At 48.7% G+C, this 15,868-nt stretch overlaps 1 protein-coding gene across 4 annotated transcripts in view; it reads right to left on the reverse strand.

Moving 5' to 3' along the window:
* Positions 1 to 15,868, reverse strand: part of LOC143487624 (neurofibromin) — a 61,656-nt gene that overhangs the window by 43,735 nt on the left and 2,053 nt on the right. For all 4 annotated transcript variants that reach the window (XM_076986655.1, XM_076986658.1, XM_076986654.1 and 1 more), the window contains exons 2-18: positions 13,787 to 13,930; positions 13,220 to 13,303; positions 11,929 to 12,119; positions 11,323 to 11,429; positions 11,001 to 11,068; positions 10,550 to 10,625; positions 10,247 to 10,404; positions 9,884 to 10,057; positions 9,078 to 9,206; positions 8,759 to 8,833; positions 4,932 to 5,063; positions 3,913 to 4,047; positions 3,281 to 3,424; positions 1,594 to 1,673; positions 728 to 851; positions 359 to 605; positions 39 to 112 (exon numbers count right to left, since the gene is read on the reverse strand). In XM_076986655.1, the coding sequence (XP_076842770.1) occupies positions 39 to 112; positions 359 to 605; positions 728 to 851; positions 1,594 to 1,673; positions 3,281 to 3,424; positions 3,913 to 4,047; positions 4,932 to 5,063; positions 8,759 to 8,833; positions 9,078 to 9,206; positions 9,884 to 10,057; positions 10,247 to 10,404; positions 10,550 to 10,625; positions 11,001 to 11,068; positions 11,323 to 11,429; positions 11,929 to 12,119; positions 13,220 to 13,303; positions 13,787 to 13,930 (2,142 nt within the window). The remainder of the gene's footprint in view (positions 1 to 38; positions 113 to 358; positions 606 to 727; positions 852 to 1,593; positions 1,674 to 3,280; positions 3,425 to 3,912; positions 4,048 to 4,931; positions 5,064 to 8,758; positions 8,834 to 9,077; positions 9,207 to 9,883; positions 10,058 to 10,246; positions 10,405 to 10,549; positions 10,626 to 11,000; positions 11,069 to 11,322; positions 11,430 to 11,928; positions 12,120 to 13,219; positions 13,304 to 13,786; positions 13,931 to 15,868) is intronic.

Raw genomic sequence — 15,868 nt, forward strand, 5'->3', positions numbered from 1 at the left:
CTATCATCTCCCCTATTGCAGTGTGGTGTGGGCCTAACCTCAGTGTTCCCCGGTGTGGGGTGTTCTATCCTCCTTAGTAAAGCCATCACCCTCTTCTGTAGGGCTGAGCGACCTGGAGGAAACACACACACACACACACACACACACACACACACACACACACACACACACACACACACACACACACACACAATATCTATACAGGTGGCACACAGACAAAGCCATTGCTGCCCTCTTCTGGACATCCACAACTTCACAGTCAAGAAGACCTTTCGATACATTTCCCTCAGTTTTCCTACTCTTTTAAGCTTCACGTTCATGTCTACCTATGCACAAATATAAAGTTCACGCCACGCACCTGTGGCCATCATGTTGCTGACGGAGGCAAACTCCATGAAGGTGTTGTAGTTGGGCAGTATGGTCTGCACGGGCACCTCGTCCACGCTACACCGGATGTCGGCCTCTTCGCACAGGTTGCGGAAGCAGGACATGGCCACCAGCACGGCCTCCATGTCCGGACTCCAGAGGAACATGTAGAGGCTGACCTCCAGCTTGGCCTGGGCCAGCCGGCAGTTGGGGATGGCACTGCCCACTGTGGCACGCTCCTGCAGGGGGTGGGGTCAAATGCAGGGTGGGCGGAGTCAGAAGGGGAGGGGCGTTAGGCGATATGAGAAGGCGGCTCAACAGGGTGTGTTAACACGCGGTGGGATAACAGTGTGCAGCTCACTTTGTTTCGGAGGAGGAACTTGCTCCTGCAGATCAGGATCTCCCGCAGCCACTTGAGGATCTCTGTGCTGCTGATCAGCTGGTGGCCAATCAGCTTCGTGCAGATGTAGACGAGGACCTCGGAGCTGAAGGACAGCACACACAAGACCACGGAGGGTTTAGAAGATCACGGTGAAGCTGGGGAGCTGCTGATCAGGGCTCGCCACCCTTCAGGAATCATTTGGGAAGTGGGTCTTAAACGTTGGTCCACAGAAAACACCCACTACAAAAACCCACCCACTACGAAACTGAGCGTCACCCAAAACAAGGGAGCGGAAAACGGCCCAGTTTCGAAATGACTTCATCTCAAGAGTTCCCACTGAAATATGTCAAGTTCCCAGACGTTTCGCTGACTTTCACTCCCCAAAAAGTGGAATTTCCGTGGCCCATAATGAATGGAAAAATAGTCCATCTTTCTAACAGCAGCAGTTAGAAGCCCATATAAAAGTGAAGGTAATCTTTGCTAAACTGTCACTATGTCCTGACAATAAGACAAGAGACAGATAACCTGGCTCCATTTACTGCTACTAATGCCATTTGCAAGAAGCCACCATGTCCCAATCAAAATTCTCATTTTACTTTTCAACTATTCATTGGGTTTCTGTTGTCAGAGATCTAAAATACAGAAATAAGCATGTGCTCGTTTCTTGTAATTAATACATTTTGCCACAGAGGACTGTTTAAAAGATTTTCTTTTTGGTTATTTGCTGGCCACTGGCCAGCAATGTTGAAACTTCACAACATGCACAGCAAGCCTGTGTTCTCCACAGGTCTTTGATCTGATCCCTGAGGTGCAGAAGCATCTTCTGCTCAGCACTCCCATGCTACCTGATGTCCCAGAAGGTCTCCATGTGAGCGTCTGGATTCCACAGCTCGATGATCTCAGGTTGATGCAAAACCAGCAAAGCCTTCCAAAGACAGAACATGATATTATTGGTGCACGCCTTTGTTAGCTCCAGATTAGACTACTGTAACTCACTACTGTCAGGATGTTCAAATAGGAATCTAAATAAACTTCAAATAGTTCAAAATGCCCAGCCAGGGTTCTGACCAGAACTAGAAAATTTCAGCATATTAGACCAGTCCTATCAGCCCTGCATTGGCTCCCAGTTAAATTCCGTATTGATTTTAAAATTCTATTATTAACATATAAAGCACTGCACGGGCTTGCTCCTGAATACCTCCAGGAACTTATTTCCTACTATGAACCCCCACGTCAACTAAGATCACAGGGTGCTGGTCTTTTATTAGTTCCACAAATTAATAAGGTAACAGCAGGGGGAAGAGCCTTTTCTTATAAGGCCCCCCAGCTTTGGAACAACCTTCCAAAATGCGTACGGGACTCTGACACAGTCACAATCTTTAAATCTAGGTTGAAAACCCACCTATTTGGTTTAGCGTTTGATAATTAACATAGATTATCCCTTAGATAAAGGTAGAGATCCAGGGGTTCACAGACGAAGGGTTTTATGGTAGACTGGGGCGCTGGTGCTGTCGTCCTGTCACTGCTCGTGGTCACTCAAGTTTGTTGACAGTGCAGTGGATGGATGCCATTGTCTCAGAATGCCCCCAAGCCTATGTTACCTTCTGGTTCTGCCTTTTTAGCTAGGCTGTAATAATTTAACTTAATGCCGGAGTTGCTGCCACACTCCAGAAATGTTTATAATTTCATCTGTCCTGTATATGTCCTCATACAGAGCTAATTTTCCCTGTTTCACTTCTCCACATGGCTGCCCGCCTGCTTGAGGAATAATGAGATGAGGAGAGACCAGCGATCCATCCTGGGCCGGCCACCTCCTGCCTAAAAGCCAAGATATACTTGCTGTTAACTACGCGTTCGCATACGCATCATGGCTGCTTCGCGTATCCTGCGTCGGTTTGGCGCGTAGGTCTTGCACGTCCTCCAATAGTTAACGCGACGCGTACGTGAACGTTGTCTACGCGAACGCATGGGCAAACAGCAAGTATGTTTCCAGCCTAACCGGATGCCTACACCATGATGGACATTATTACATCTTTTTCCTTTTCTTTCTCTTCTTTCTGTCTAAATTGTTGTTGTTGTCATGGTGACCGGTGTCAGCCAGAGGAGGATGGGTTCCACCCCTGAGTCTTGGTTCCTCTCAAGGTTTCTTCCTCATGCAAAAACTAGGGAGTTTTTCCTTGCCACTGTCGCCCTTGGCTTGCTCACTGGGGGCTAGGACTCGGCACTTGTAAAGCTGCTTTGTGACAACAACTGTTGTAAAAAGCGCTATATAAATAAAATTTGATTGATTGATTGATTGATTGATTATCGCCAGGGACACATGCTACAATCAAAGATAAGCTGAATTAAATATAATAAAACACTTAAAACAAACAAACAAAATTTGCAAGCCAGACTACACCTTTACGAACAGCTCACAAAGGACTGTTTTAATCATTTTACTTGATATTACAGACAAGCGAATGATTTCAGGGATGTACATATGGGTACAACCACCACCCTCATTCTCTTTCTCGGGTGTGGGTGACTCACCTCCATGGCCTCCTGGGAAATGTCACCCATGTTGCCGAGAGGCACCAGCTGCACGAGGCCTTTGATGAGCTCAGCTGTGCTGCTCTGGGTCTCCGGGGCCTGTTTGTCTGGGTTCTGTTTGTCTGGGTTCTGTTTGTCTGGGTTCTGGTTTGCATAGGCGTTTACACACGTTGGTTAGCACCAACACTGAAACAGTGGGAACAACCTAGGCCAATGCAGCTTTCATAGCTAGTTTGTTCTCGGCTAGCCAGATAAGGCAATACTTTAACAGAAAACACAGTTATTAATTTGTTATATTATACACATATATATATATATATATATATATATATATATATATATATATATATATATATATATATATATATATATATATATACAAATAAAATGTAAACAGGGAGCGGGCCCAGGTTTAATGGTCATATGTTATTAAACACGTTATTATTATGTTTACATTTTATTTGTAGTTGTTCGGTATTATTTTTACACTGTGTAAGTGTAAAAATAATACTGAACAAACATGTAAAAAAAATTTTAAATGTAAACATATTAATAACATAATTCAAGATCTTAACAGTCAGATATTCCCAGACACACACCATCACGTAAAGTATAAACCCAAACATCCTCACGTGTAGCATTAGCTTGGGGTCAGCGTGGATGAGTTTGACCAAGGCCAGCAGAAGGTACTTGTGACTCCGTATGTCCAGATCTGTGGTCTTGTCTTTGAACTTACGACTGGTCATCATCTCCTTTAACGTCAGACTCTGGCGATCAAGAAGGTGAGAGAGAACGGCAGGTGAGTCGGAAACAAACCCTCTCCAGAGTCACTTTGGCCAGAGACTTTAGCACCTTTTGACCTTTTACTACCAAAATGTTCCTGTGTGAAAGACAATAGCATGAGAAGCACATGTGCAATTCAAGAAGAGAGGCATGCAGAGGGAGCATGAGATGACACGCAGCCCAAGACACACACACACACACACACACACACACACACACACACACACACACACACACACACACACAAAGCTGGTTTCTTTCCGTCTTGCATATGTTTGATTATAAACTTCAAATTAACAACAAAAAATGGAATTTAAAAAAGTCAGGATAACATATCCGATGGGCCGTAAGGTGACCTCAGAAGTAGGTTACCTAGGCTACCCATGTAAGTGAATTCACAAAGACTATTGAAACACTGAGGTGTTTTTAGTGGTGTGATTGGCCGGTATCTTGCATCAGAGTCATGGGCAGTGGTGTGCGTTAAAATAACATTTATTTGCATAACAAACAACTATCTGTGTGTGTGTCTCTCTCACTGGTGTCATACGCTGCGGCGTGTGTGTCTCTCACCAGTGTCATGTGCAGCGGTGTGTGTGTGTGTGTGTGTGTGTCACCAGTGTCATGTACAGCGGTGTGTGTGTGTGTGTGTGTCACCAGTGTCATGTGCAGTAGTGTGTGTGTGTGTGTGTGTGTGTGTCACCAGTGTCATGTGCAGTGGTGTGTGTGTGTGTGTGTGTCACCAGTGTCATGTGCAGTGGTGTGTGTGTCACCAGTGTCATGTGCAGTGGTGTGTGTGTCACCAGTGTCATGTGCAGTGGTGTGTGTGTCACCAGTGTCATGTACAGTGGTGTGTGTGTGTGTGGCTCACCGGTGTCATACGCAGCGGCGTGTGTGTGCTGCAGCCCAGTGCAATGCGACCCAGCGTCTCGGCGAACATAGCTCGCAGCTCACCGGAGTAGCAGTACACGGCATCGATCTTAGGCCACCAGTCCAGAGGAGACTAGATCGTCAGGAGAGAGCAGTTAACCCATCACTCACACACCATCAGGAGAGAGCAGTTAACCAGTCACTCACACACCATCAGGAGAGAACAGTTAACCAGTCACTCACACACCATCAGGAGAGAACAGTTAACCCATCACTCACACACCATCAGGAGAGAACAGTTAACCCGTCACACACACACCATCAGGAGAGAGCAGTTAACCCGTCACTCACACACCATCAGGAGAGAGCAGTTAACCCACCACTAACACACCATCAGGAGAGAGCAGTTAACCCATCACTCACACACCATCAGGAGAGAACAGTTAACCCGTCACACACACACCATCAGGAGAGAGCAGTTAACCCGTCACTCACACACCATCAGGAGAGAGCAGTTAACCCACCACTAACACACCATCAGGAGAGAGCAGTTAACCCATCACTCACACACCATCAGGAGAGAGCAGTTAACCCGTCACACACACACCATCAGGAGAGAACAGTTAACCCGTCAATCTCACACACAACATCAGGAGAGAGCAGTTAACCCGTCAATCTCACACACCATCAGGAGAGAGCAGTTAACCCGTCACACACGCACCATCAGGAGAGAGCAGTTAACCCGTCACTCACGCACCATCAGGAGAGAGCAGTTAACCCGTCACTCACACACCATCAGGAGAGAGCAGTTAACCAGTCACTCACACACCATCAGGAGAGCAGTTAACCCATCACACACACACCATCAGGAGAGAGCAGTTAACCAGTCACTCACACACCATCAGGAGAGAGCAGTTAACCCGTCACTCACACACCATCAGGAGAGAGCAGTTAACCCGTCACTCACACACCATCAGGAGAGAGCAGTTAACCAGTCACTCACACCATCAGGAGAGAACAGTTAACCAGTCACTCACACACCATCAGTTAACCAGTCACTCACACACCATCAGGAGAGAGCAGTTAATCAGTCACTCACACACCATCAGGAGAGAACAGTTAACCCGTCACTCACACACCATCAGGAGAGAGCAGTTAACCCGTCACTCACACACCATCAGGAGAGAGCAGTTAACCAGTCACTCACACACCATCAGGAGAGAGCAGTTAACCCGTCACTCACACACCATCAGGAGAGAGCAGTTAACCCGTCACTCACACACCATCAGGAGAGAACAGTTAACCCGTCACTCACACACCATCAGGAGAGAACAGTTAACCCGTCACTCACACACCATCAGGAGAGAGCAGTTAACCCGTCACTCTCACCATCAGGAGAGAGCAGTTAACCCGTCACACACACACCATCAGGAGAGAGAAGTTAACCAGTCACTCTCACACCATCAGTTAACCTGTCACTCACACACCATCAGGAGAGAGCAGTTAACCCGTCACACACACACCATCAGGAGAGAACAGTTAACCAGTCACACACACACCATCAGGAGAGAGCAGTTAACCCGTCACACTCACACCATCAGGAGAGAGCAGTTAACCCGTCACACACACACCATCAGGAGAGAACAGTTAACCCGTCACTCACACACCATCAGGAGAGAGCAGTTAACCCGTCACTCACACACCATCAGGAGAGAGCAGTTAACCCGTCACACACACACCATCAGGAGAGAGCAGTTAACCCGTCACACACACACCATCAGGAGAGAGCAGTTAACCAGTCACTCACACCATCAGGAGAGAACAGTTAACCAGTCACTCACACACCATCAGTTAACCCGTCACTCACACACCGTCACACACACACCATCAGGAGAGAGCAGTTAACCCGTCACACACACACCATCAGGAGAGAGCAGTTAACCAGTCACACACACACCATCAGGAGAGAGCAGTTAACCCGTCACTCACACACCATCAGGAGAGAGCAGTTAACCAGTCACTCACACACCATCAGGAGAGAGCAGTTAACCAGTCACACACACACCATCAGGAGAGAACAGTTAACCCATCACTCACACACCATCAGGAGAGAGCAGTTAACCAGTCACTCACACACCATCAGGAGAGAGCAGTTAACCCGTCACTCACACACCATCAGGAGAGAGCAGTTAACCAGTCACTCACACACCATCAGGAGAGAGCAGTTAACCCGTCACACACACACACCATCAGGAGAGAGCAGTTAACCAGTCACTCACACACCATCAGGAGAGAGCAGTTAACCAGTCACTCTCACACCATCAGGAGAGAGCAGTTAACCAGTCACTCACACACCATCAGGAGAGAGCAGTTAACCAGTCACTCACACACCATCAGGAGAGAACAGTTAACCAGTCACTCACACACCATCAGGAGAGAGCAGTTAACCAGTCACTCACACACCATCAGGAGAGAGCAGTTAACCAGTCACTCACACACCATCAGGAGAGAGCAGTTAACCAGTCACTCACACACCATCAGGAGAGAGCAGTTAACCAGTCACTCACACACCATCAGGAGAGAGCAGTTAACCAGTCACTCACACACCATCAGGAGAGAGCAGTTAACCAGTCACTCACACACCATCAGGAGAGAGCAGTTAACCAGTCACTCACACACCATCAGGAGAGAGCAGTTAACCAGTCACTCACACACCATCAGGAGAGAGCAGTTAACCAGTCACTCACACACCATCAGGAGAGAGCAGTTAACCAGTCACTCACACACCATCAGGAGAGAGCAGTTAACCAGTCACTCACACCATCAGGAGAGAGCAGTTAACCAGTCACTCACACCATCAGGAGAGAGCAGTTAACCAGTCACTCACACCATCAGGAGAGAACAGTTAACCCGTCACTCACACACCATCAGGAGAGAGCAGTTAACCAGTCACTCACACCATCAGGAGAGAACAGTTAACCAGTCACTCACACCATCAGGAGAGAGCAGTTAACCCGTCACTCACACCATCAGGAGAGAACAGTTAACCCGTCACTCACACACCATCAGGAGAGAGCAGTTAACCAGTCACACACACACCATCAGGAGAGAGCAGTTAACCCGTCACTCACACCATCAGGAGAGAACAGTTAACCAGTCACACACACACCATCAGGAGAGAGCAGTTAACCAGTCACTCACACCATCAGGAGAGAGCAGTTAACCAGTCACTCACACCATCAGGAGAGAACAGTTAACCCGTCACTCACACACCATCAGGAGAGAGCAGTTAACCAGTCACTCACACCATCAGGAGAGAACAGTTAACCAGTCACTCACACCATCAGGAGAGAGCAGTTAACCCGTCACTCACACCATCAGGAGAGAACAGTTAACCAGTCACTCACACCATCAGGAGAGAGCAGTTAACCAGTCACTCACACCATCAGGAGAGAGCAGTTAACCCGTCACTCACACCATCAGGAGAGAACAGTTAACCAGTCACTCACACACCATCAGGAGAGAACAGTTAACCAGTCACTCACACACCATCAGGAGAGAACAGTTAACCCATCACTCACACACCATCAGGAGAGAACAGTTAACCCGTCACTCACACACCATCAGGAGAGAACAGTTAACCCGTCACTCACACACCATCAGGAGAGAACAGTTAACCCGTCACTCACACACCATCAGGAGAGAACAGTTAACCCGTCACTCACACCATCAGGAGAGAACAGTTAACCCGTCACTCACACACCATCAGGAGAGAGCAGTTAACTCATCACGCTCACATAAACTCTCACACCATCAGTCTGAACTTACATTCGTGATAATCCTGTGCAATGAGTTCACCAGGACAAAATGGAAGGTGGGTGGTGATGATGGCGCCAGGCAGACCTGTATGAGAAAAGGAACGAACGAACACGTGTGCGCACACACACACACACACACACACACACACACACACACACACACACACACACGCACAATAATGAGAAAGACTACTTCACATTAGTGATCCTTCATGATGGTAGAGCAGTTTGTCTGTAACATTGCCACTACGCAGTGCTACTTCTTCTAAAGTTCTGGAAGTGCAGTAGACCCGCCTGACCTGGAGGGGGCGCCAATATGGCTCTCAAACCTTGAAGTGCTGGTTGTTGTGTGGGTTGATGCGGAAGCAGGAGACGAAGCAGTCGATCATCAGGTCCACGTCGGCACTCTGGCTGCCCGCACCACGAGAAAACGGCTTTGCCGGGTTGAACAGGAGGGCCTGCAGGGGAGGGGCAAGGGGAGGGGCAAGGGGAGGGGCAAGGGGAGGGCACCAGGTCAGTGAAACCAAGGAGCAAGCTTAGCTGACTGGCTGTTAAAATATGAAGCATCATTTAGCTATGGTTCATATATGGAAGGTTTTCCCAAAATGAGGACAGAGTATATGGCAGGAGGACTGAATATGAAAAGCACAGAAGACTCAAGAGGACCAATAACTATAGCCTTCACAACCTATAGGGCCACATAACGTCCTCTGCATTCAGCTCAGTTCCTTATGACAAAACAAATTTTTAAAAATAACCGTGCTTTATTAGACTCACAAGTCAAAAATATATTTCATTTGCAAAAAAATGTAGGTGTCCCCAAAACGAAAAAAACAACACCCTAAGAACTGGTCACCCTAATCAATGCTTACAAGGTTACTGTGTTTCCTCTCACACACTTACATCTGTGGCCGGATGACATATCTACTGCTTAATCAAACCCATGACCTGGGCAGGCACTTATTTATATCTTCAAATAACGACGCAGAGTTGGCCCAATACTAACGACTACTAAAAGTGCACATATCGCCTTGAGAGAACGAGGCACGGTCAGAACCTCGATGAGCGGACCGTGGGCTGGGCGGGGGAGCAGTTGGGTCAGCGGGGACAATGTGGGGCAGACAGGACCACAGACCTTCAGGTCCACCACGATGGACTGCACCAGGAGGAAGATGATGGAGTGGTCCTCCCAGTTGATGTAGGTGGAGGCCTTGCATAGCTTAACACAGGCGATGGCCGCACTCTCCGTCAGCTGCTTGCTGCTGCCGTGGCCAGCCAGGGCTTTGCGCAGGTTCTCAAGAAACAGTTTCTGATTGGAGCGGAGGAAAGACGGGTTAACCGAGCTTATGGAGCAGGTGTCATCGGGCTTCACTGGCCCATATTGTGCTGGTCACCATGTGACACGGAGGTTATAAAAGAGTTCATGGACAGATTCACGTGAGAGACGAGTTCAAGTGTGTGTGTGTGTGTGTGTGTGTGTGTGTGTGTGTGTACGTACCTTGTTGGCCTTGGTCTCCTGCACGGGTTCTCGGGACAGCTCCTGCGTGATGTTGGGACAGAGGATGAGGAGAATGATCTGGAGGGGCCACACGGCAGCTTTCCTCTTCGCACTCTCAGCAAAACTGTCCACCAGGTCAAACAACTTCTCCGCACAGTCTACCCCACACACACACACACACACACACACACACACAAAGAAAAGGTGAGAAAAGAACTTTAGTGCTTATATATACTTTAAACAAGCAAAGGGATTCAGAAACACCACAGAGGATGAAGAACAAGACCTGTAATAAAGTCTCACCTGCCATATCAGTCTGGGGACGCTGGTATAGCATCGTAAACTCATCTGGGTAGTTCTCCACCCAGTTCCAGAATGCCTGCACGAACGCGCGCGCACACACACACGCACGCACGCACGCACGCACGCACACTCATTAAAACCACTTTCCCAAAATGGTAAACATATACTGAGCAAAGTCACTAAAACTTTAGTAAGAACGTTTGAACACTCTCCAACATCAAAAGTAAAGGTTTAGATGTTTTATTAACTTTTCTACTTGTGTGCTACAGTAATACATGGCTGGTTGTCAACAAAGCGCAGGACACTGCCATGCGCAACACTCCCAGTGAGTCTGGTAGTTCCATCATTGTGGCAGTCACCACTTGAGGGCAGCAGAGAGCACTGAATAAGTCCAGCTGATTCCTAGAGGAAGACAGCTGATTCTTAAGAGGGGGCAGCAGCATGAACTTGCCTTTTCTAGACTGCAGATGACGCTCAACTGTGCCGGCTTCTTCAGGGCTTTAAATTTGAACACGGTTTCTACAGGAAAGGAAATAAAACAAAGTCAAATTCCTGACAAATCACAGACTGCCATCTCTTTTTAAAATTGCAGACGCTGTACGGAGGCAAAGGAGACTCGCATCATGTCCTCAACACACGGAGCCCACACCGTTCAGACCAGACAAGCCGGGCCTGGTAAAGGCTTCTGCAGCACTGAACCCATGGTCAGGACTCTGCGCTCCAGCATCAAGACAAACGCGTACTGATGAACACAGCAGGACAGCAACACGCACCTTGCAGGAGTTTTTTGAGTTTGGAGCAGTCCACGTTAATGTAGCGGATGAGCTCGATGTCATGGACGTCCACGGTGTCCTCCGAGCACACCGTCAGCTCCTGTAACCTGTGGGGGCGGACGACACTGTTCACTTCGCCCGTGTTGATGGCTACTGTAGCTCCGGGCCAGGAGCCAAACGCTAAAGACACGAGCGGCGTGCCGAATTCTGCAGCCAATCAGCACTTAGCATTTCTAAAGACTCAGGCCACGTAAAACCAACTCTGCAAGGCAGCATTGTATACGCAGTAATATTATAATGCTATTTCATAAAACAAACAAAAACAAAAGGCACATTTAATGCAATTACTGCAGGATAGTCTGTAAGACGGCAAGAGGCTGGAGACTCCTGGCTAATGGCTACACACCATCCCCACAGAACACAAACAGGGTACGGCAGCTGAGCGCAGAGACAGGTGGAGACGGGGTGAGTGGAGCGCCCTCTATAGGAAGAGATCACACCGCCCTCGGCACCTCTCGGCTCGCGGGTGTCTGTCACCACGGCCACCTCGGGGGGGTGGGGGTGGTCAGCTGACGGCACAGCGCGTGTGTGAGTGTGTGTGTGTACCTTGTGGAGATGCGGCTGAAGACGGCGTTGAAGTTGTTGCAGCTGAGGGAGAAGAGGACGCCCGAGGCAGAGTTTCGCACCTCTGCCGCGTACTGGTTCCCCTCCCTGTACGTGTGGATGAAGTGGCAGATCTCTGGGAGAAGCTGCTTCACCAGCATGGTCTCGTCCAGACGCATGCAGTCCTTCGGTTGCTGGAGAGGGGGATAAGAGAGAGAGAGAGAAACAAGTTCTTGCAACCTGTGCTGTTCATATTCTGTACATCGCCGGGGTTCCGGTAACCAACAGCTAAGCATACACACATGGATCCGAATCATTCACAGAACCAAGCTGCAATCCCGGCGAGACAGTGAGCGTTGTGCGGAAGAGGGAGGAGGAGACAGGAGGAGGAGACAGACGGAGTGAGACGGCTCGAGTGACAGCATGACAGTAAGCGTGAGAGATTAGTCAGGCTCCAGACACAAGGCCCTCTCCTACGGAGAAAACGGCCTTCTGAGCAGGGGCACAGGAATCACGGGGGCCGCGCGGGACACGTCGGCTGGTGGTAGAGCCTCCAAGAGCACCAGGAAGATGTATCCAAGACGAGGAGAGGGGTCAGTTTCAGGGCGAACCCAGAGGACAAAGGGCAGCCCCGAGGTTTAGGAAAACGCACTCGTGTCCACAAAGCTCCTCTTACAGAAGCAGGCGCAGAGCTGTCTAGCTGATACCCGTCTGCCCTTTCTCCAACACAAGCAGAAGCAATAAAAACGTTGTCTGCAACAGTTAGAGCAATTACACAGCCACAACAACCACGGCAACCGTTACCACGCCTCCAAGGCCAGGCACTTCGGAAGAGTAGGTTTACGTACAGCGTATTCCCCAGAGTCCGAGTACATTGGAGGCGTGACGTTAGCTCCCGCCTGACCTCGGTAAACAATATCCAGTAACACTTCAGTCTGCCGTCGCGGGACGCGGAGTTCATGCCTTGGGACTTTCGGCTGGGCCGTGTGGATCTGATGCACCTTCTGCCTGCAACAGTGGGACGAGGCTCACGGCACAAAGAGTTTCACCTCCAATAGTGGTCCAGATAAAAAAAAATAAGACCTCTTCACAGCAACGCTCCAGGGAGCAGAATTGCGGCCCTGGGACGGCAGGTCCAGCTCTGGGGAACGGGAGCAACATCCCGGCTGAAGCGGAGGTAGAGAGTAAAGGTGGAGCTACTGCATGAGGAGGAAGGACCTGCAAACCTGCCCTACACCAGAAGGGAAGGGGGGGCGACAGCAGGCGTTTCAGAGCGGAGGAAGAGTCAGCTTACCCCCGCGAGGCACTTCTCCAACGTGTCCAGGATGATGAGCTGGGACAGGTAGAGGTTCTTCTCAGCAGCTTCCCCAAATATTCTCTGCGAGAGGCACAACAGTGGATCAGAACCGGAGCACGGAGCAGGAGCACGGTCGGGTCATGCACTCCAGCTGCTAGCGTCCGACGGCCTGCTGTCGAGCACTCCCCATACCGAAGTCCCACAACCCAAAGCGCAGTGAATTCTAGCCTGCTTCCGTCTTGAGACACCCCAACCCCCAGCAACTGAAATATGATGTTCATTGAGAAACAGTGTTAGAGGCAGTAAAGCATGTTGAACCCAAGGCCCACAACACTTCTATACAACTCTCAGCGGTGTAGGAATGCAGCTGCGCGTGACCCGAATGTGCATAACAGATGGGAACTTCTCACCATTAGAATTATTTATGCCATTTCCTAACCACTCGCATATTTGCGCAGTTTCTAACCACTTCTAACCATCCGTGGCCCTTAGCGTTAAGTACAAATGAAGGAAGATCTCACATACATGGACGTGAATAACAGGAGAGGGAGAAGAAACACTCACCATGTTGTTCACGTTCTTCAGTATGTTGGTGAGGCCACTGATGACCAGGGAGAACTTATACTTGGAGATGTTGATGAGACATTCCCTGTTGTGCTCCGTGCTGACTTTGGTGTGCGTGTTCTGGTGTCCGACCTTCACCGGAAGCTTTAAAAACAAACAAACAAACAAACAAACAAACAAACAAGATGTACAACACAATGAGTCCAGAGGGTTTAACAGGTCGGACAAACGTTTGACCTAAATGGTGATGAGGACGAGCGGCCATTCAGACATTAGAACCGAGTAAGGCTGGGATATCGCACACAGTGCCAACCACATCACAAACACAGCGGCGGTGCGTCACCCCGAGGCCTTCGCCGTGGTTACACACGCACACACAAACGGATCAAGCCGCCTGTCAGACGACGATGACTTTAGCGCGGTGCTGCACCTCTATGGGACACGTGCGCGTACAACTGCCGCAGCCTCACACACAACCCAGGCAGAAAAGTACCCAGAATTCCATCTGATCACTACATATTTCACTCATTTATGACACAGCACGAGTGGGATGGGGTCACCAACCACCAAAAGTGTACAAAAGTGATTAGCTGTGTGTTGACCTCCCTTACCAGGGTGGCAAGTGAAACAGATAAAACAAAGACAGAAAGAAATGAGAAGAAGAGAAAAGACAGAAAAGGAGAGAGAGAGAGTTTGGAGAGTGGGAGGAACCATAAAGAGAGACACACCAGACCTGCCAGGCACCCAAACAACAGAAACAGAAAATGGAAATGTGAACCTCGGGATCAGAGGATGCAAGGCAGGAACACACATGCAGTTTCTCCCTCTCTCTCTCTCTCTCTCACACACACACACACACACACACACACACACACACACACACAACATGTTGACATCCATATTCATGCCAGGCCGGCAGACACAGGGACACTTTGTTTTGCTGGGCGAGTTCAAAATTCCCTTTAGGCCACCGCCAAGCTCTTTTCCTTGTGGGCACTTTGGCGAAAGCCACCATGTCGGCGGAGACCAGACGGGCTGTCCCTCCAAGTCCCTTCACCCAGAGCACAGGAGGACAAGGCCTACAGACCATAAGTGTTTCAGCCTCTCAAGTTCTTAAAGAACCCCTTTTAAAAGAACATACGCTTTCTAATAATCTGTGTTTCAAAACAAACAAACAAAAAGTGCACAAGCTTCTTAATTAGCGGACCTCTGTATACGACCTACCAGCCAGACCAGGCCAAGATGTCCAGCAGGTGAACGTCCGAAATGCGGATTCATGTTCTTGGGGTTTCATTCATGCCCCCCACCCCCCCCCCCCACCCCACACACACACACACACACACACACACACACACATTCCACAACCTCTGTGTAAGTGTAAACGTAAACTGTGAAGTGTTCATCAAGCAGTCCTGCCCATTGTGGGTGACTAACTAACTCAACCTGGGTCCTCAAACCTCAACTTGACCCCTCCAACCCCAACACCACTAGCTACAAACAATGCTATCTCTCGCACAGAGTAAGACTGCTTATGTGCTTACTGAAATCTCTGCCCTTAAACACAAGTGCTAACATACACGGCTCAATTTACCTTTCCCATGATCAAGCCAGTGAATAACATTTTTTTCAGAATTGTCTGTTTCTACTAATCACAAAGCAAAAATTACTGTCAGCTGATAGAGTCTGCAGTTTTATTGTTTTGTTTCAATCCGATAGCACAATTCACAGTGAATACACACTTGCACTGTCAAACTGGGGTCGGACGGACCTCTAAAGCAAAGCTATGCATCATCTATCAACCCATGGAGCACCCCTTCAAGGACCCTAATTAATATGAACAAATTATTTTAAAATGAAAAAAAATAGGACATTTAAACCTGAAATGAAAACTTCGATCCTCATTAACACTATTTACATGGTAGATTTCAAAGAGGCGAAGAGCTGATTTCAGTTGCACTAAAGCCATTAGCCCCAAATCCTATTTTACGATAATCTGTAGCTAAGACCAAGCTTAGCATTCATTAAGATCTAATGAGCCACATCCTGGTAAAGACTGACAGCCACTCTGAGAACACAGAGGCC

This window comes from Brachyhypopomus gauderio, unplaced genomic scaffold (assembly GCF_052324685.1).
Source record: "Brachyhypopomus gauderio isolate BG-103 unplaced genomic scaffold, BGAUD_0.2 sc47, whole genome shotgun sequence".
Lineage (NCBI taxonomy): Eukaryota > Metazoa > Chordata > Actinopteri > Gymnotiformes > Hypopomidae > Brachyhypopomus > Brachyhypopomus gauderio.